Below are 21,809 nucleotides of genomic sequence, written 5' to 3'. Positions count from 1 at the left end.
ACACAAAAGTGTCTCCACGCTGCATGCCACAAAAAAAAAGATTTAAAAGGGCTATTTATTTTTAAAAATCAGATTCAGACCCTATCTGTAATTCAAAAAACAGGGCAGATCAGAGTATCAAAACAAGTCAGGATGAGGCACTTTACTATAAATGGAGACTTTTTTGAAGAGCACCTCACTTCATATTAGTATTTGTTAACAGCATAGACTTGCCTAAACAATCTAATTGTAAAACAGATTTGGATACCATGCTTGTCTGTGGAAGGGTGTGCCCTCAGGTGACTCATTCAAATGTTCAAGAAGCTAAATTATGGAACATTAGAAAATTCTAAACAAGTGTTTTTGGAGAACATCACTTATTACACCATCTCAACTTTCTGAATGCCAAGTACCATCTTTCCCACCCACAAACATTCTTCTCAGCAGCCTGTTGCCATGGCAATCCTAGCAACTGTAGGAAAAATTTCTTTAAAAAAAGGTTTCTGACAACAACTGTAACTGCCAACTTAGCACCACCTCTTGTCAATGTAATTACAAGTTGCAGAGACGCTGTTATCCCCTAAAGCTTACTTCAAACTGTGATCGCTGGCTTTATGTTTTGTAAGCACACACTGTTACATTCCTACACAAACAAGTCACCAAAACATGTTTGTCCTGCTAGGTAAGTGTACTTTTACATTCCACATTTGTGTCCCGTGAGTCTTTAATAGAGGTAAATAAGTCGGGGATAGCTGAAAAAGTCTCAAGGACAAGCCTATGGCAATTACAGATGCTACAATATCATTGCATTGCCTATCACTGCAAAACCTGCTAAAGGCCTAATGTCCTCCAACCTTCGGTTTCATCTAAGCTTTCTGGTATCTTCTCTGCTTACTAGCTGCTATGGCTTCCTTCTTTTTCAAAATCTGTTCTTGAACATAAGAACAGTCTGTCTCTGGAAATCAAATGAGGAAGAACGAGGTATCCAACCAGCAACATCACCAGCAAACAGCTGTCTACAGATTAATGCCCTAATTCCCACCACCACAGCGCGCACACAGACTCATACATACTTCGCTTCCATTGAGCACCAGTATTACTTGATGCTGGAAGGACAGAAATTGAATTCTGTATTTTAGATATTCACTTCCCCTTCCATTTTCTCATATACCCACATCCCAGCAAGTAAGCTACTCAGATCACTCATACAAAGTTTTCTATGACACCCCATTGCCTTACTTTGGGGCAAACGTACGGCTTGCAGTAAAATTCTGATTCTTTACGCTGGCAGCTACTTGGTCAAAGCGCCCTTTTGGGATGCTGTACGTCGCATGATCAGACCTATTTACCCACAGTGGAACTGAAACTTTTATCTTCCGATGCTGATTTTGCATGACATCTATTTTTCTCTCTTCCACATCTTTAGTGTTAACTGGAGTTGTGCACTTTTCAGCAAGCCCAGCCTTGACCACCTCTTCTCCAATATCTATATTTTCATATTCTGCCTGGGCGATAATGGTACCATCTTCGTGCTTGGCTTTGTGACGTATTTTTATTTCCTTTTCAAAAACTAGGCTGCTCAAGAACTTCTTCCCCTGTAAAATAAAATTACAAGTTGCATACCGGACACTGAATAATTTTATCTGATATCAGCCATGTTTCTTCTAAGAAAAAGAGGACATGTTCAAGACCAAAACCCAAAGAGCTGCACAGGTAAAGCTTATGTTTAATACATTTACTCTGAAACAATGCTGTATCTGTACAACTACAGCTGCAGCTGATCTAATCACCGTCAATGCCACACTGGACTTCAACACCAAGAGTTTTCTCTCAATGTTCAGCTTTGAAGAATTCAGTATCATTTAAGTGACAGAACTCCAAAGTTCCATCAACTCTCAATAGAGGTTGTCAAGCAGGTTATCCAAGTCTTTTAGAGGATATTAGGCTAACTATTTAACAGTGTTATACAAAATAAAATGAGAAGATATTTTAATTATTACATTAACAACCTTTCAGTAAGCAGTCCAGAAGTTTAAACAGAACATACACATAATTATTCATTTGTTGCTATCCTCCTCATGGGAATCTACCTCATGGAAATCTACCTCACTGAAACTACTCATTTAGCTGCCAGAATTGGCAGCTACCAGTTTCATCAGTAACATCAAAGAAAAACAGCTTTGAAAGACTGGGGAATGCACTCAAAACCCTTACAAGGCATCTGAGAGAAAGTTCTCTCTTATTAACAGGGGTTTTTTTCTTTTTGTCCCACCACTTCCAAGAACAAGCTGGGTTTGCTGAAAATTAATAATGGAAGGGGTAGGAACAGGAAAGCTACACAGAGCGAGCAAATAAAGCTTTATCTCAAGCAACAAGAACTGGTTTAAAAAAAGGAAACAAAAAAAAAAAAAGGCCAAAAGATGAGACAACACACAAACAAAACAAAACCCCAGGGAACTGAGAACAGAGATTTTCACCTGTCTTAAGTCATCACACTAAGCAATGTCAACAGGACCACAGGGACAAGACCATACACAAGGGCCCTCAGGATCTCCTCTAAATGATAGAGGAATACGACAAGGCAAGCAGGGCAACCGCTTCCTGTTGCCTCCTTGGGCAGCTGCTACTCCCAGGCCACCAGCTGGCAAAGCACAGGCAGTGCCAGTGACAAGCCCTGAAGAAGTGTGCCATCAAGACTGTAAGTGGTGTCCTGGAAAGGGAAACTGCCACTAGTAAAACTCAACCAATGGTCACCAGTGCCATTCAGGAGGGCCCAAAGCTTCTACCAGTCCTGTTGGCATCAGCTCCTGAGCCTTTCGTGTTCATTGCTGGCCAGAGATGACCTACTACCACTCACATTCACCTGCCGTTCCCTCTCCTGACCAAAAGTTTGTACAGTACCCAGGCACATGGCATTCAAGCAGCTCACAGACATAAGTGAATTTATCACAGGTTCGGTGACCAAGGGGAGTATTTTCTCCTCTGAAGGGAAAGAAACAGAGGTCCTTTGTTTCCTCAGTGTCAGAAAGAACTCGGGTCAGTCAGAAATAGACCTGAGGCTCTGAAGATGGCAAAAGCATACTCTAAAAATCACTTCCCAGCACAACCTGAATTGTTTCTGACAAAACCATTTTAGTCTCTAGAGTACGTTCTGATCTGTTGCCCTGAAGACAGTCCTCCACAGCATGCCCTGCCTTCACAGTTAAACACCCAGCTCTCAGAAGAGTCCTCCTGGTGACACTGTGCTGATATTTGGCAGCATCTGCTAGAGATCCCGTCATCTGAATGCTTCAGAATCTGTTACTCACCTGGTCAAACATGTTTAAGTTCTGATCATTTGGTATCTGCAGCCCCCAGAGTCTGTACTTCTTGGCTACACTCGGACATTGCAAGTTTGGTGGAATTTCAACTATGTCTGATCTATTCAGAACCTCAGAATTTCCATAGTCGATGTACAATACCTGACACTGCAACAATAATATAAAATATAAATCAGCATAGGTTACATAAACTTCCTACAGAAATATGCACTGACAACTCCTACAATATAAGCATTTTAACACAAGTGCACGTTGCAGAGATCGGAATCTTATGTACTAAGACATCCTTCAGAGGGAGGAACTGAGTCAGAGAAATCTCTTATGCTGGCACCTGTCTAAAAGCTTAGGAATAAAACTTGAAGTAACAGAACAGATCTTTGCTGGCAAGTTGTTTTTTTTTTTTTTCCTCTAAGGGCTACAATTAAGAAGCAGAAGTCTTCCTTCAATAGACAGATATGCAACCTAATGTTTCCATGCCAGCCAGCATGTCTAGAAAATATCATTTTAAATGGGAACTATTAGCCTTCTGTATCAGTCACCTAATGCTGATTAACAACTCTTTCAGGTCATTTGCATCCGTGCTAACAAGTCACACTAAGGCTGTCATTTTCACCACTCAGAAGTTTTGAGATTAAATTACATTGCTTAATATCAACTACCACTCACGAATCTCTTTAACGAAAAGATACAAACAGCACTTCACAAGTAGGTCATGTTTTGCCAGCCTTTTCATCAGCATTTTTCAAAACTACAGGTCACTTGAATTTGTGTGCCACATGTATATTCACTGTGGGATATTCACTGTGCATATATTCACACAGCAAGTTTCAAAAGGAGGAGTTGCATTTATTCCTATCATCCTGCATGTAGAACTGATATACAATTAAAGGCTTTACAAAAATGGTTCCTGCCTTTTCATTGTTGATCACTTGCTGCACCATACATCTGTACCAACACCTATCTTCAGAAAAACAGCCACCATAAATCTGTAAATTAGGAAAAAAAGATCAAGAACAGCATTCTGAAAATACAAGCATACTTCAGAATGATAATGCATTACAAATATGATTTTCACATTCTCCTATAATTATCCCAACAGCAGTATGAGAACAAAGTAATGTATTTGATATCCCATCTCTCATAATGATATATGCTAATGCTTCAAAAAACTTAATCCTCTACTCCAGAAACAATAGCTCAAAGAAAATTTTGCAACTAGAAAAACACCAACATTTTACACAGCAGAGTCCCATGACTTTTCTGTTAATGTGTTGTTACACTTTATTGACACTGACAACTTAGTAAGCCCAACAAAGGAACAGGCCAGTCACACCACAAATGTGCTGGGTTTGCTGTTGTTACATTTTCTTCCTTTTCAAGGGGAATGTAGAAGGCCATTTACCTGCACACACAAACAGTTCAGACAAATCATTTTACTTAAACTTTACTTTGCAATAAGCCATCAGTAGGCCACGCACAAAAACAAAAGCTGCCATCACTCTTTGTATGCTTGTCATAGAACTGCTATTAAATATATCATTGTTATCTTATGAGTACTTTGTCCAGCACGTTTAACATTGCACATTTTTGTAAGATCTTCTGTACTTCTGGAGATGAAGCAATGAAACACTTTTCTGAAAAAGCACTGCTCTCTTGTTCAAGATAACCCATAATATATGCTGGACAACGAAAGAGAATTCAGCATTCTGTATATTACCTTCTTGTATTATTTCTTGAGTGTTAAGAAAACCCCTATGGTTGCATAATTTAACTGAAGTCTGAAGTGCGGAAAGATTTAAAGCTGCTAACACAAAATAAGCATTTTCTTTGGGGAAGCCAGCAGTTCTTAAAAAGAACTTAATATAACCATAGCATAATCAAAGATCAAGAAAATGGTTGCATAGAATTAAGGCTTTTACATCCAGGTGAAAAACAAACTCCACGTATGCACAACCTACTTACCTTACTAAAATCAGGTTTGCCAAAAACTGCATCAGCCCGAGGACAAGCTTCTGCCAGCGCACAACTTAATTTCAAGAGGTCATTACATCTATTGACATTCTAAGAATTGTAGAGGGAAGGTGTAAGTTATTAACTGTCACTTTTAATAGATGCTTGATGGCTTATAACACCCAAAAATTAAATCAAAACAGTTGTGCTGCTGTTGAGACAAGTAATACCCCACCTTAAGCTTTCAACCTTCATGATTTTAGTTGCATTTGTAAGCCTGCTCTCATTTTCTTCCAAAAATTAATGAAACTGATCAGGGGCAGGTAATACACCCCGGAGAAACAGTTTGCAATGAACATTTTTAACAGTTTAATTACCAGCTCAGAAAGCAGTATGCAGATCTTGTGTATCAATTCTTCCTCACAAATTTTAGTATGTATTTGGTGTTCTTTTTCTTTCCCTCCTTAATACAAGGAGACAACAGCTCTGGCATACTCCCTGTGCTCTTTACATGCAAGTCTTGGGTTTTGGTTTGGTTGAGAGAAGGAGCATCTTTTCAGTTACAACCTGGTACCTGAGCCACTGTAAAACTGGGTCAATTCCAGTAATATGACATTTATTAGACAACATTCTGCTCATAATTCAAAGGAAAGGATCCACAGCTCAGAGCAGGAAAGAAAACCCTAGTGCAACTAAACATTTGGTTAACCTGAGAAGTACACTCCTAACTTTTTTACCCTACAATATTTAAAATGTGACTAAGTCTCAGAATGCCAGGGTAAGAATCTAAAGGACAATTACCTATGACTATTACATCTAAAAATTCCCTTTATTGGAACAAGCCACTCCATAAACAGAATGAGTATTTGGTCCCCCTCCCCAAATTCCTATTAGGGACATGACAAGCAGCATTACCTCCTCCAACTGGCTCAAAGCTACACAGGTGTTGATTAACATGCACATACCAGTTAGCCAGCAGACCCTGCATTAATGGAAATACTCATTTTTCTGTTTGGGTTTTTTTTTTTTTTTACTTTTTCTCACTCTCCCCGTCCAACACCCTCCTGCCCATCTACACAAAACCTGACAGGACCTAGTGTCTTTGAACCATCTCCATGTCAAGCTTCACTGAAATTGCCCCACGTGCTCAGCTGTTAGAAGGGAGGGGATCCACCCCCAGCAAGGCTTCAACTGCCTCCTACAGTATTCTTCAGTCAGCAGCAAATATTCTAACCTAAATTTCTTTTTTTTCTGGCATATGGTCTACCAAATATTCAAGAAAACCCAGCTACAATTCAAATGGATGAATGAACAATTCTTTTTGACATTTCAGAAAAGAATAACTGATTTCAGTTTCAAAGGGCACAATAATACTTGCAATTCTGAAATCTAAAGTTAACTTTTTTTTTCCCAACATCAAATGCTATTGTTTATTCTCACTTCTACAGAAACTTGCTGGGGCGGGGGGGAAGATAATATTAAACACCTCAGTTAAAATCAAATAGTTCTTTGAATTCACCTGTGCCCAAAATGTTACAGCATCTTCAACATGACAGCCCACAACATCTTCAACTTGAGGGGAAAGAAAATAAGAAAATTAATTATTCTCAAGTGTAAATTATGCATTTGTTTGTTTCAAAAGCCAGCTCACGTTACCTTTGTCGTACTCTATGTCTCCATCCATGACAACAGACTCTGAAACACCACAAGATGGCTATAGTTAAAAGACAAATTAAGGTATTCTTCCTGGGCCCGCTGGCGCGGGGAGGCACACGCCACCTCGCCCCTGCCCTGAACGCCTCACGGCTTCACCGCTCGGTGTGCTCCTGCTCCCCTATCGCCTCACTCCCGCGCCTCTCCTCAGGCCTTCTCCCTGCCAAGACAGAGGCACCCCTTTCTTTAGTGAAAGAGCCATAAGGCTGGAACAGCCGCCACTTCCCGCCAGAAGAGCTGGGCCCCCTCCTCACCGCGCAGCCCCGCGCCCCGGGAGCCCCCCGAGGGCCGCCTGCCGGCCTCCCCACGACGGAGCGCCCCGGCGCTACCTCAGGCCGCCAGGCCACCACACGTGTTCCCGCCGCCGCCGCCTGCCCCGCGCATGCGGCCACCCGCCCGGCCCCGGCAGGTCCTTCCCCGCCCCGGGCAGCGGCTGTGCTCCCTTCCCTTTCTTTCCTTTCCCTTCCCTTCCCTCCTTCAGCGTGAGGCGGCAGCACCGGCGGGAGCTGCCCTCCCTGTGTCTCCGCAGTGAAGGGCAACACCTCACCCGAGCCCCAGCAACCCGACCCGGCGCGGGGGCAGCGGATGCTCTGGAGAGCTTGTGGGCACCAGGCTTTTTCTACAGGTCCATAACTTGTATGCCCAGATGCCGCCTTCACCACATGAAAGGGTGGCCATCAGTGCATGCTGATCCTGGTTTGGAAGCATAAGCAAAGCAGCAGCAGGGAGGCTCCTGCACAGAAGACATCCTCTCCTCCAGCCTTGACGTACCCTTTGAACGTGCTCATCCCATTGCCCTCGTGTGACGCATCAGTGCACGTCTTTTGGTTTCATGTACAGCAATGTGAAATTTTCCTGTCTCACTTAAGATGAGAATGACGACTGATGAAGCCATTAGCAAGGTCGGGGTGCCAGTGTTACACAGGTGGTGTGTTATGGTTGAGTCTGGGACTTCCCCTGGGAGATAACTGAAGGAGCACATGGGCTCAGCGCCCAGCCAGGGCCCACCGGCACACATACAGTGAATGTAAAATTCGAGCTAAAACCAGTGTAAAGCACAGAAGACAAATAGTAAGGGCTCCAAAGCAAGAGTAGCCTTCTAGATAATAGTATCTTTTGTTACAAAAAAAAAAAACAAAACAGCTACACCTGCGCAATGTCTTTTAGACTGGAAAACCTTTGTTGTTTTCAAATATATTTGTGCTAAGAAAAAATGCTATCACTATCTGCAAAGTTTTCTCTTTCCTCAGGCTACATGACTACAGCAAAAATGCCACTAGGGAGTCCAGGGAGATGCAGACACAAGACCTGCAAACCGTTTAATATGCACAACGTGCTGTAACAGCACTGACAACTTGACAAAGTAATTCTGCACGGATGCCGTTACTGGCTGTGAATTCACACGTTGCATTCCCCTTCCTCCCAAACCTAAGACAGACACATTTTCTCTTTCGTATCAGAGAAGCATAGAACAGGAAGGAGCCACTTGCCCTCTGCTTGGGATCACTGACCAGTCTCTGCTATCATAAATAACCAAGGTACATCAAAGCCTTTCCACAGAATAATTAAAACTAGTGAAAAATATTATGTTCTGCGCTCTAGGCATGTTATAATAGTGGCAAAATATTGTTTTGAAAGCCAGCTATTTAAAAAATAATAGTTTAAGCATTGCCTAAGACCTACGCAATTAGGCTTTACCAGCTCAGAGCACCCTGTGTACAATAAACCATTCCTCCCGTGACAGATTCCTTGGATTAGAGTCAGAAACGGTTAATGAGTCTACCTAATGACAGATATACACCCACAAATAAATCACGCAGATGAACTCATAAGTTATTCGTCCCATGATATTATGTTCAAAGTTCACGACTGCTCTCAGGAAAAAAAACCATCAGCACAAGCACATGTCTGAGCTCTTTATTTAATGACCACTGTTAATGGCAACATAGTGGCATTTGGTCTGTGCTTTTACCTGTACAAAAATTTTCTTAATAGACAGATTTTTCAATAGAATTGGAGGTTGCAGTTTTGATCCTACAAAGTTATGATTTTTTAAAGATAAAAATAATACTAATTCCGTTTAAATGGAAATTTCACTTAAGACATGGCAACAGCGTCCAGTTTTCACAGCCAGCAACATTGTGAGATCTATTGTAGCTGTTTTTTCATGTATAGATATGAATGAAAATTCAGCAAAAAAAGTACTACATGAGTACCAAGAAGTCAAAAGTACACCTACTCGTAAGGAAAGTGAGTTTCTTTTACTTGGACATCATCAACATGGGTGAAAAGTGGTCAGAACTCCTAAGCAATATTTAATGCAGTTGATATTTTTATGGTCCCACCTAAAAGTCGTTTTCCAACTCAAAAGAAATAGCACAAAATAAATGTAATAACTTTTTTGTATCATTTAAGTGGACATTTTAAATAAGCTTAGGTACAGAATAAAATTTTTAAAAATTTACTTTGTTAAAACCAGTTCATGATGCACACAGCAGTTTAGTATGACTGAATTTGGCAAAGCAAACATTTAAAACTGACAAGTATTTTTCACTAAAAATGTCAATAAAAGCACAATACATTATTTCCTAAAAGTAAAAAGTTATCAGTATAAAAAGAATAACAAAATACAAGGTTTTTTGTAACTATTAAAACCTCTGTCTATAACAATATTTTGCTGTGAGAAGTCTCATCTCTGAAATACACACATACATTTCTGGAACAGCATTCCCTAATGAGTATAGGCACAGGGATAAATAAAAAAGTAGAATAAACTCCCACAATTAAGCCTGTAATAATCTCTCTGAAGACTGAAATATTTTTTCTATATTTTTATTTACCTTTTTTTACCAATGTTATTTACATTTGTTCATTTCTTGTAATTCTATTGTGAAATCCCCATTTACTTATGAGACTAGAGTATCTGTAGAAATGATTGCTTAGTAGGACCAGAAGAGGGAGCTCAAATTAGTATTTTTATTTATTAAGTTAAAGCAGTATGTTCCAGTGTAGAATTTAAAGCTGAAGGTACTTTTAGAACATTCATTAGACACTTTGATATATTCTGCACTTAAATTACAGTAACAGATTAACCCCTCTGATTGGCATCTGTAGTAATGGCAGTACAGCTCGCAGTTAAGGTAAAGGGCCTTTTTCAATCTTTGAACTTGGGCAATGTAATTCCCTTCTCACTCGGATACCAGCCGCCTCCAACAGTCGTTGTACAACCAGCGTGCACTCGCAAGAACTCTCCTTCCCTCCCACAGCTGATACCTGAACAAAAAAGCAAGTTGTCCTGCAGCGAGTTCATTCAACGTCACCACTTTTCCTTGCCGATCAGGCCCAGAGAGGCATCGGGCATAGAGGGGTGTTCTCTCAGATGTAGATCAAAGCTTTGTAAGCTTCTCCCAACTCTTGCTATAAAGCCTCAGTACACACATACCACCGGAGAAGTCTTCAGTCCAAGAGACATCTTCAAGTATCTTTAAGGACAAACCAACTTAGACCCCTCTGTTTTCAAAGGAGACTAAAAAGTTAGCTCTGGCTTTGCTTTTGCCTCCTAAACTGCAGCCTCTGCCAGTTATTCTGTACCAAGTTCTTGCTGTGCTGTTCGCAGATTTAAACCACCACAAAAAGTTATCAAATTTTAAATATTCCTGTCCCCTGCCTTTAACACAACATATGCTGCCACAGCTGTGAATATGGACAAAGACTACAAAAGCACATCTCCCTTCTTGAGGGACTCAGTCTGTGTTGGATTGGACATGATGAAAGAGTATCTGTTGAATAAGTAAGCTTTTATCAAACACTATCTAATTATTTGCTTACGTGCAATAAATAGGATATCCGCTTCCACTTCATTTTTTTCCAAAGTTTAGTGTAATAGAATCTCTGTTTAGGACAGTATCAGACAAACAGAATTGGGAGAATGGTACCGCTACAGAAGCATAGAAGCAGGATCCCTTCAAGTAGCTAGTAAGTATGTGTAGAAATGGATTTACATGTGTCCAGAACTTTACACTAAAAAATACGTATATGTTGGCAAGAACAGAGCCTAGAGAAGCATATGGCTGAATTATTAGTAAAGGTGCTGAAATCAGCAGAAAGGAAAAAACCAGATTTAAATGAAACATTAAAATGTCAATATTAACAGAACAAATCCCACCAAGTCAAAATCCATGAACATGATGAATTCTAAGGACTCTACAAATAAAGTGGGTCATAAAAGTCTAAGAATAGGGCATATATTTTCTTTGCCCTACTACAATGTAATACTTAAATGCATGCTTATTCTCTCAGATCTTAAAAAGCAGTTCTGTGAATCTCTAAATATGATTTTCCATTCTCAAAGGAATATCTATTTAACAATTCTGGAGATTAGAAACGCATTTATTGAAGTACCAATTTTATTACAACAAGATAATTAACAATTAATTTCAGCAATAGACCAAAACAGCAGAACAAAGAAATAAAGACATAAAATCATGCAGGTAGGCATAGCAAAAAATACTCTTCAGTACAACAATTAAGACTCTGCCATATAATGAATATTCCATCATTAATCTCATGGCTTCTTTGATGGCACTGGACTTTTCTCTTTCTGTTTAGCAGCCTTTTTCAGCTGTAACAAAAAGAAATACCAACAGTGTTTCAAGCATTAATTTGCAAGTCCAATTTTAAGCCTCTACATCCAGTCATAAATTTACCAGGGTGATACATGCAATGGAGAGAGCTGCAGATCATTATTACCCTGACCTAGCATTGCTTACTTTTGCATCAGAGGACAACGGAGCACTGCCATAGCTCTGCAGCTGCTCTCCTATTCAAACCAGGGCTGCCTTTATCACTGATAACGGCAGTCTAGGTATTTATGTATCCCTCAAGGTCAGACTGCCTCACAAATATTCACTGTTTTATCTTTATGTCAGTGAAAGATAAGAAGTTTTATTACAGACATGGAACAGACACAGTCCTACTAACCAGCATGCACAAAATCACACAGGAATTTTGTTGATGAGGTAGATGCTAAACCTCCCCCTCGGTGTCTCCTCACTGACCCACAAGACCACATCTTCCTCTCGTAAGATTTTTCTACACAATAGGCTCTTATAGCATGGTATGATTTACCAACACACATACATTTACCTCTGCCATTTTGTAATAAGACTACTAATCCAAACAAATCTATCTGTTGTTTTTAGAAGCAACAGTTGTTCTCAAGTATTGTTACTTTACTGGACGTACCTCTATTTAGAGCAATTATATAAAAGGGATGTATGGACTTTTGCATCTCATCTAACGTAAGATATTATGTGGCTATCAAAAATGCAAGGAAAAATAAAATAATATTTTTAACATGCTTTTTTCCCCACAAAACAAGTGTTAAAAGGAAGCAAGGCCCCAGTCCTGATTTGTATGTCTACAAATGAACTCACTGCTAAACAATCCTGTTGTTGGTCTACACAGAAACTAATTTTAAAACATTTTTCCATATTTGTATCTGAAATTCCTACTACCTTTTGCAAACAAAACAAAATCTTAGGGGGAAAAGGAAACGTAGCAATTTGGATCTGATACTAACATGTTTTCCCCTATAACCTGATACTATATTTGTAATATCTTACCATATTCTATGATGATTTCCAAAATAAAGAAAATTATTTAAAATTTTACAAAGCTAGAACAGTTTTCTCATTAAAACACACCTTGTTGCAAGCAGCAAGCATAACAGCAGTTAAGATTGTAAAAGTTAATTATGCAACATTGCCTTACAAAAGAATTCATAAACAGTCAAGACGTACTTCCAGTGGAGACAGTGGAGCTAAGGAGCTAATATGGGGAAAAAAATAAGTATTTAAGCATCTAAGTAACCTACACTGCAGGGCATTCAAATTTACTATAGAGTCAATGGGGTAGAGAAGGCACCTCTAAGGGGGTGATTCACATCATCTAAGAAAGATGCACCTGATTTAGCCCAATTACACAGACATTCATAAGGAAAAGATCATAAAGTTTTATAAATGCGGTAGCAAGTGCACATTCCTGAATCTCACAGGTGACTTCCTGTGCATCTGATTTGTTGTTTCTTTTTGTCACATAGTAAAATATTTTGTTTTTCCATAATGGAGAGTTACCTCAATAAAAATCTGCCCAGTTAAGATAAATAGCATCCCAGACATGACTGACCTCTGAAGTCCTGCAATAGCTCATAATTGTATTTAGAACTTTATTTTAAGAAGCTAGTGTTTTCTCAGGAAAATAACAAATGATATAATGCATTTATATGCCACTTAAATAATACATTTATCTTTTTTAGACATCCTCTTGTGAAAATATATTTGAATAAGCAATAAATGTAGTAACTTGCCTGTTCTTGATAACATTTTTCAAAGTAAGCCATGTCATCATCTTCTGAATGCTTTCCATGAGAAACTTGCCTTGTGCCACTAGAACCACCTGAAGAAATAAACAACAACAACTTTTTTCATTAATGATGCTTGCTAGTCTAGTAGCTATGTGTACATTTGGTGAAACACATTTAAAATGAGAACTCGCCTTTAAAGGCAAGTAACAAACCCCAGCAATTGGGACCAAAAAGTAACCTCATTAGTCTAGGCTAGCAGCTATTATAAATAGTCTTGGAGGAGTTCAACAGTTACATTAATTGCTAGATTTTTATACTAAATAAGGGACACAAAATAAGCATAACTAATGCATGCAGAATTCTGCGCAGACTTTCTGGCAGAAGGCAGTTTCACAGGATTGCGCTGGATATGTACAATCCATTCAATATTACAAGCTTCTAGTAGGAATTAAAAATTTAAAAACTGTTCCAATGAATAAGTGACACTATTAATGGGGAAGATAATAAGTGCTAGAAAGAGATCATTAAAGTTAAAAAGCACATCATGACCAAAAGTAACAGCAGTAACTAAACAGTTATTCTAAGTACTTCAAGAACATGAATGTTGTACTAACTTTTCACATAACAAGGCTTCAATACTCATTTTAACTTTGATGCTGTAAGCATCCTTCAACTCATAAATAAAACCAATTAATTTTATATTAAATACTTTTTGTGAAACAGTATTATCCTACTAATATAGCACCTGCTATCTGCGAGATGGTTTGAGCAGAACTAGAAGGTTCCTGAAATTCTTTTAGAAATGGATGATCCATGCTGGTGACAGGGGATTCTAAAAGTTCAGCAGAAGGAGCCCCTGTTAGAAAATAAGTTGAATGAAAATATAAATTAACTTCACAAGATATATTAAACACATACATGATGGGGGCAAACCACGGCTACAGATTAATATCTACAACAATCAGTGCAGACCCCAAAAACTCGAGTTTACAAAAGCAAAAAAGGCTTCAGAATAAATGAAAAGCTTTGTTTCTTTAATTAGGATGGCTATGCTATTGTTTCTAAGCTTCAGACAAATCCAGGAAACCAAATCAGAATTTTAAAGAGAAATAGTGAGTGCATGGCAATAATAAAGAAAACAGTATTTCAGGACAGAATGTGTCCATTACTAAATGACACAAAATCACAGAGCAGCAGAGTTATCAAGGCCAACTAACGTGCCTGTCAAAATAAAGTTCTACAAATTACCTCTTTTTTTTATGCTGAACAGCTATTAACCGTTGAGTTTGGGGGGAAAAAAATGCTATAACTGTATAACCAAGAAATACCTGGGAAGTATTAGGCTAAAGGATTAATGTAAATATAACATGGAAGTATTAAGAGAAATACAGAAGTTACAGAGTTCTTTCTAAAAGATATGCTCCACTTCAGCTGGAAGCTACTGGGCTGAACACCAGAATTACTGATAACGATTTTTTTTTATCAATTCACTACAGGAAGTTGGACAAGATGGTCATAGAGGTCGCTTCACACCTAAGGACTGCTGGGAAAAAAAAAATCTGTCTTAAGTCCTACTCTGTTGGTCTGGTTTGCCTTTGAACTTTGAAAGTCTATGTTGAATTACTACTTTTCAAAACTAGTCAGTTGGAGAATTAAAATTTCACCTCAGGTCAGCTGCACTTACCTATTCCACTGTCATCGAGTCTCATGTAGCCTTCTGCTAGTGAACTAAAACCAGTCAGCCCTCCCATAGCAGCAAAAGGAACATCCTGCCCCACCGGCTTTCCTTGGGCTAAGCGCTCCTGTTTAGTTTCCACAACTGTTCCATGTGCGTATGTTGGCTGACCACATGCACAGGTAAAGCAACTATGAAAGCCTGAACACTTGGAACCTAATTAACAAATAAATAAGTGTAATAAGTGAGATGATAATGGAATTTATACTTCATTGCAGACAAAACAGTGTTGCCCTAAACTGATCTTGTAAAAAACTAGAGTTCCTTCACTGCAAAAGCATCCAGCTATGCTTTCTATTTGGAAGCACGTAAGTGATTTGGGGCAAAGCAATCAGCTATCTTTGCTGAAACCTTTTACAGCCTCTCTTCATCATGATATGAAAATGCTGTATAAAACAGGACAAAGGATGAATGTGGGGGTTAGATCATCTGGGTCATCCAGCCTTAGGGTCTCATTCAGTACCTCTGAGGATGGAGATTCCACCTCTCTTGAGCAGCCTGGAAGACCAATGCTGGTCTTCCCTTGGAGCAGGCATTTCTTTCCTAATATCTAACTGGATTTCCTATGTTGCAACTTGTGTCCATTGCCATTAGTAACACCCTTCTCTATCCTTCCCCTGACAAAAAAATAAAAAGAGAAAAAATTCTGTCACTGGGTAAAGAAGACAACCTCGTCAGTGTTTTGGCAGTATTATCTCCAAAGGTATACACCACGCATCAATATTGCATGGCCAGAAAACTTCAAATAGTAATTTAAATGTCTTTTAAAATTAGCAAAATTATCTGGGTAGCAAACAGAGGCTGTGGGAACAGCAAAATAGCTTCTATATAAGAGTACCATTAGACTGACTTTCAGGGGTTTTTAAGCTTACGTGGCCACAGGATGTAACTGAAATAGTTATACAAATGACATGTGACATTCAGAAACACAGAGTGAAGTGAAGTGATATATCTGCCCTAGCTACAGTTAAGACTGTCTTCAAAGCCCTGCTGGAGCAACGATGTGAACAAGAAATTAAGGAACTGATTTTGCAGATGTTTCATTATACAAATTACCCTGCTTCCGACTCCCAGTTACAGTTCATTTTGCAGAGCACCAAGAAAGATTTTTTTTTAAAAGCCTTGTGTAATATGTTCAAGGATCACATTCTTGAAAATGTTGAAGGCTTTTTCGTATCATTTTGGGCACTCCTCAGTAATAGTGCTCTTACTCTGTGTTTGGGTACAGAATAAAGTATATACGATACATAAAGTGCAACAGCAATATTTTTTCAATTATAAAGAGGGTACACCTCTAATTTATCCGTCACATTATATTTATACAGCACTGGGATAGACTAATACCAGTATATTAAAACAACACAAGTCCAGAATAGAAGCAAGTCTTGGCACTTCTCTGTGTAATCTCTGAACCCCTCAGAAGTGTCAAGGTATTTTTGAGAAATACTAGAAAAGTGTAAAATGCAAATTATTATTAAAAACACCGTGTTCTAAGGATTCAGTCTGAATCATCCAATTGCACATTTAAGACTTCCGCATTACTTAGAGCAAATTCTTGAAAGGCTGTCATATAAACATTTTATGTTTTATTCTGTGGGATCTGATGCTCATCCAGCAAAAGCTGTTTATGATTTTCCCTGTACAAATTAGACAGACTTCAAGAAAGAAATTTACTAACAGTACAGAACAAATAAATCTTCAGCTTACATAATTTGAGGTTTCAAACTAAAACATCTTTATGCATTATTTAGTTTCTATGGTTAATAATTACTGCTGTTTCATTTCAAGCAAAAACTTCCTCTTAACGCCTTCTCAAACCTTTTGCTTGAAACTCCATTCCCATCTGCACTTCTGGACCCACAATCTGTATGCTCGGGAACTGCTTTGTTAGCATGCTAACAATAGCACTATTTGGGAACAGAGCGCTACTTCCTATTGAGTTGAGAAAAGATATAAAAATACACTAACGTTATATGCAACCAGGCAATAGAGGAACAGAGATCAACACTTCTCTCTCTCAAACTACCAAGTTCAAGTAGAAAAGTCATGCGGCATGCAGCAGTGGAAATGACAAACTGCAAATGGGGTGCTTTCATAGTGCCCAACTTCAGGTGGCTGTCTCCATATGTACCTAACCAAATCATTCAGAAACTTACGCTCTTTCACAGAACTTGGGGAAGCTAAGGATGTTGTTCTAAACCCTCCTGTGTAAAAGGGGATGCCTTCCTTCCCATTTCCCATCCTTCTACAAGGACCAAAATATACATCAGTGGCAAGCACAGCACATACCTTGAGCCTTGAGAAAAGGAGGCTTCAGCCTTGAGAAAAGGAGGCTCAGAGGGGATCTCATCACCGTGTGCCAGTACTAAAGGGGTAGCTAGAAAGAAGATGGAGACTCCCTTTTTATAAGGAGTCACGTGGAGAGGACAAGGCGGAACGGACACAAGTTGCTTTTGGGGAGATTCCAATTGGACACAAGAGGAAAATTTTTCACAGTGAGGACAGTCAACCATTGGAATAGTCTCCCCAGGGGAGTGGTTGACTCGGCCACGGTGGACACCTTCAAGAGCTGGCTGGACAGGGTGCTGGGCCATCTTCTCTAGACTGCGCTCTTCTTAGAAAGGTTGGACTAGATGATTCCTGAGGTCCCTTCCAACCTGGGATTCTGTGATACCTAATACTCTGGGCAGAATACAGATCCCTAACACACTGTTCCTGTTTAGTTTCCTAGCAAAGAATGCTGCAAGTCCATCAATAACTTACAAGAGTCACACGAAAATCCAGGTGCTGCACTGTGCTGATCAGCGAAGTGTTTGCATCTACAACGGATGGGCTGTGTGCCATTTAGAGGGACATAGTGATAGGACTGGCACAGACAACGACTCACTCTACAAGGCACACAAATAGGACGGTCTTTGGGAATCACTTCATAGTCCGTTTTGTGTTGTTTGTACCTAAAACATGCAAAAATAATAACTTCTATAACTTTGTTAGTATTTATCAGAAAACTGCCTGAAAGGCTTCCAATTTATCTTAAAAATTCTGTTTTGAAGTATCTTTAATTATATCAATTACTGTTAATTTTCCATTAAATGCATAATATCAGGTGCTTTTACATCCATTCATTACATAACAATCACAAATCCTTATGCTTCATTTTGACAGCACTATCAGAATCAATCTGATCTATAATAACTCATGCCTTAGAGTTTAATTTATTGAAGACTACAAAATCATTCTGGTCTCAAAAAAATTGTATTGAGATTTAGATTTAAGGACAGTTCTTATGATTTAAAACCTAATTTCCTCAACCCTTAGACCTTGAATTAACTCGCCTATACTGTACTGTAATGTATCTGGAAACATTTTACATTTTCCCAATTTAAAAAATACAACAGTTCAAAAAAATGAAGAGATTCCTACCGGTGAGTACAAAAGCACAGCGTCTCTGGTCCCACAAGCTTACAGTCCATGCCAGTTGGTGACCTCCAGCTCACGTACAACCTGTTCTGTAATCGAACTGGTAGTACTTTTCTTTTGTATTCCTCATATTCCTCGGGGGTAAAGAGCTTTCCTCCGTCATCAGCACCTACAATTCTGTAAGCATGCCATTTAAAAAACCCATAAGAAAATGAAGACAATAAAAGTAGGTTTCTCAAGATATTTTTTCAAATAATATGTAACAACACTTTTGCTGTAAATGCAAAAAAAATCTTATCTTTCATAAGACTGTTGTAGTGATATACATTTAACAGAACTATAGCTGACTTTTAGAGAAATTTTGTGAATAACGCTGTTTAAAAAAATTTGCTCTGACTGAGTGAAAACCAGGGTTGTAAGAGAGAAGGAAAAAATTAATAAAGCAAACTACCAAGCGCCTTTTTTCATACAGTGGAAAAAACAGTGGGCATCAAAGGTGTGTAACCAGGCAGCTCTGCCTCAGACTTCTTGAATGACCTCTGGCAAGTCACTTCACCCATCTGTACTTCACCTAACTGTACTGAAATTTCAACAGGTTACCTAATCTTAGTCCAGTCGGAGTAAGATTATTCAACTACAGGTAGGGAACTGCACTGCCATCGAAGGAACAAACCACACATCCAAGCTGTCTTCTACTTTGCAAGAAGACTGTCCTAGTTTCTGTGCATAAAGTTGACAGCAGCTGTATCCCACACCTTGGACAGGCCCATCTGTTTAAGCTATCTCTATGTTCAAATTCAGAGTCACCAAATAGCTGGAACTCCAGAGCACCATCCAAATTCTACATTTATGGAGACAGCTGAAGACACTAAGTAAAATCTGTAAAATATAATTTAGACTTAATTGCAGCACTTAACTAGGCTAAAGGTTAGTTTATTAATGTCTGTAAATATTTCAGTTATTATTTGTTGAGTGTGCTAAAACATACTGAATGAGTGATTCTTTGTGAAATATTCTGTGGATTTGTACGTTGCCAGTACTGTACAGCACCAGAATAATGTGTCAACACATCACTGTCATTTGCATGTCAATCCAGCTGACACCCACTGAATCGGTGCATAACTATTTAAGAAATACCATGCCTACTACCTCTTGATATTTTACTCAATGCTTGCCAAAGCTAAATTAAGACCACATTTCACTAGAATGACTGAGCTTGTGTTTATTTTTTGCTCAAGATCAACTCTTCAAGAGCAGTGACGAGATTAGCAAGGGCACACAGGAGCACGGCCTCCCAAAAGGCCACGCGTTCACACACGGCAAAGCACAATTCATGATGTACGAAGGTCCGTGTTTCCCAAAAGTGTAGCGCAGTTGGCAGAGTACCCTCTTACACCACATCACGCGGACGGGCTGCCAGGCAGGTGGCCACACAGGCTTGGTGTCATGGTTTTAGCTGGGATAGTGTTAGTTTTCTTCACTGCAGCTGGCACAGTGCTGTGCTTTGCACTTAGTACGAAAACAATGTTGAGATAACACACCGATGTTTTAGCTGTTGCTGGATAGTGCTTGTACTAGTCAAGGACATGTCTAGCTTCCCATGCTCTGCCAGGTGCACAAGAAGCCGGGAGGGGAGGGGGCACAGCTGAGAGAGCGGATTCAAACTGACCCAAGGGATATTCCATATCATGTAATGTCAGGCACAGTATGTTACCTGGGAAGAGCTGGTGGGGGGCGGGGAGGGTGGTGAGCGGTTGTATCGTTTGTGTTTCTGGTTTTTTTTCCCCCTTTTTATTTTATTATCATTATTTTTATTATTATCATCATAATATTATTATAATAATTATTTTATTGTAATTGTTAAACTGTTCTTATCTCAACCCACAAGTGTTTTTTTTTTTTCCTTTTGCTCTTCCCATTCTCTCCCCCACCCCGCAGGCGTGGGGGGAGGGAGCGAGCGGCGGCGTGTTCGGTTGCTGGCTGGGGCCGAACCACGACACCTGGACATGAGCGACGACCAGTTACTTCACTCGCAGAGGGCCAGCGTCGTCCGCAGGCCCTCACGCCGCCAAGGCACGCCGGGCTGGTGCCGCCGAGGCCTGGCTCGTAACCGCGGCCGCTCCAGGCCAGGGAGATGCGCCCTCCCCGCGGAGAGCAGCTCTCGGGCACCTTCACATAGTCGGGGCCCCTCCGATTTCACCGATAAACGGCGGGCGGGGAGGACTGTGACACAACGATGCCGCCGCAGACCCCAGAGAGGCAGCTTCAGAGCGGCGTCCGGCCCCCGCTCCAGCGGCTCCCACCCCACCGCGCCGCCCTGCTCCCCTCGGCGGCGGCCGCCCGGCCCCGCGCTCACCGCCGGTACTCCGCGTACTCCTCCAGGGCCGCCGCCTCCGCCCGCAGCCGCTCCATGGCCTTGGGCCGCCGGCGGGCAGGGCGCCCGGAGCGCTGGGCGTGGAGGGAGGACGGGGAGAGGCAGGCCAGAAGCGGGCTGCGGGCGGGGGGCGAGCGGAGGAGCACATACCGCGCCTGCGGGCGGCCGAGGGACGCACCTGTGAGGACAAGGCCTATCCCAGCGTATGTGGGCACGGGCAACCCCGCGCCAGGGCACGCGTGGGGCGCAGGCTGCCTCCGCGGGGCGGCGGCGGCGGTCACCCCTCGCACGCTGATACAAGACTCGGAGAAGAGACCATCAGAGAACTGCAGTGCTTGGGCATGGACACAGGTGTACGTGCAGGTGCGGTGCCTCAGAAAGGGCACTGACACAGCCGACAAAACCAACCACCCCACAAGTCACGTCCACCTCAAACCCTCCCTTCTTTTGCCCCTGCACTCTCGTTGTCCTGAGTGGCTGTTACTATTTAGACCTTACCTAAACACGTTTCTGGTGGGTAGTTGAGGGGTATTTCTGTCTGGTCACTGACTCCATGGCAGGTGTAAGGGAGGGAAGCCTCAGGAATGCTCAGGCTGGAGATGGGGAGAGCTCAGGACCTCCTCTCACAAGGGGAGCCTGCATTGGATCCCTTTATGTACACCTTGAAACCACTCCTTTGCTGCCCTGCGACTGCATGCCCAGTACAGAGCATCTACTACAGGAGGTATGTTGCAGGCATAGGAATACTTCTACAGCATCCTGGCAAAGTACAAAGTACAGTTGTATTCTTTGTCTACAAAAACTTCCTCCAGCCTACCTGACTTAAGAGCTGTACTGCATGCACTCAGGAAGCACAGAGGTGATGATCTCTAATTGCTCTTAGCTGACACCGCTGCATTGAGAAAAGGCTGGTTTATGGGTCCTGTGTAATAATATGCCAGTGCTTCTGCACGG

At 40.8% G+C, this 21,809-nt stretch overlaps 2 protein-coding genes across 2 annotated transcripts in view; both read right to left on the bottom strand.

Moving 5' to 3' along the window:
* STK31 (serine/threonine kinase 31) overlaps window positions 1-7,015 on the bottom strand; it is a 42,161-nt gene extending 35,146 nt beyond the window's left edge. Inside the window, exons 1-6 of the mRNA XM_075083045.1 lie at window positions 6,906-7,015; window positions 6,769-6,821; window positions 5,262-5,360; window positions 4,211-4,285; window positions 3,288-3,446; window positions 1,219-1,574 (exon numbers count right to left, since the gene is read on the bottom strand). Coding sequence (XP_074939146.1) covers window positions 1,219-1,574; window positions 3,288-3,446; window positions 4,211-4,285; window positions 5,262-5,360; window positions 6,769-6,821; window positions 6,906-6,933 — 770 coding nt within the window. The 5' untranslated portion in view covers window positions 6,934-7,015. The remainder of the gene's footprint in view (window positions 1-1,218; window positions 1,575-3,287; window positions 3,447-4,210; window positions 4,286-5,261; window positions 5,361-6,768; window positions 6,822-6,905) is intronic.
* Window positions 7,016-11,355: 4,340 nt separating this feature from the next.
* Window positions 11,356-20,982, bottom strand: FAM221A (family with sequence similarity 221 member A). Its single transcript, XM_075083043.1, has 7 exons — window positions 20,838-20,982; window positions 18,485-18,658; window positions 17,825-18,015; window positions 15,011-15,217; window positions 14,072-14,182; window positions 13,330-13,418; window positions 11,356-11,583 (listed from the first exon to the last, which is right to left on the bottom strand). The coding sequence occupies exons 1-7, from the start codon at window positions 20,891-20,893 to the stop codon at window positions 11,527-11,529; spliced, it is 885 nt and encodes a 294-aa protein (XP_074939144.1). The 5' UTR covers window positions 20,894-20,982; the 3' UTR covers window positions 11,356-11,526.
* Window positions 20,983-21,809: the final 827 nt, after the last annotated feature.

The sequence above is a fragment of the Phalacrocorax aristotelis genome, chromosome 2 (assembly GCF_949628215.1).
Source record: "Phalacrocorax aristotelis chromosome 2, bGulAri2.1, whole genome shotgun sequence".
NCBI lineage: Eukaryota > Metazoa > Chordata > Aves > Suliformes > Phalacrocoracidae > Phalacrocorax > Phalacrocorax aristotelis.
Note: the sequence above shows the minus strand (reverse complement) of the source record. Positions and strands in the feature narration are given on the sequence as shown.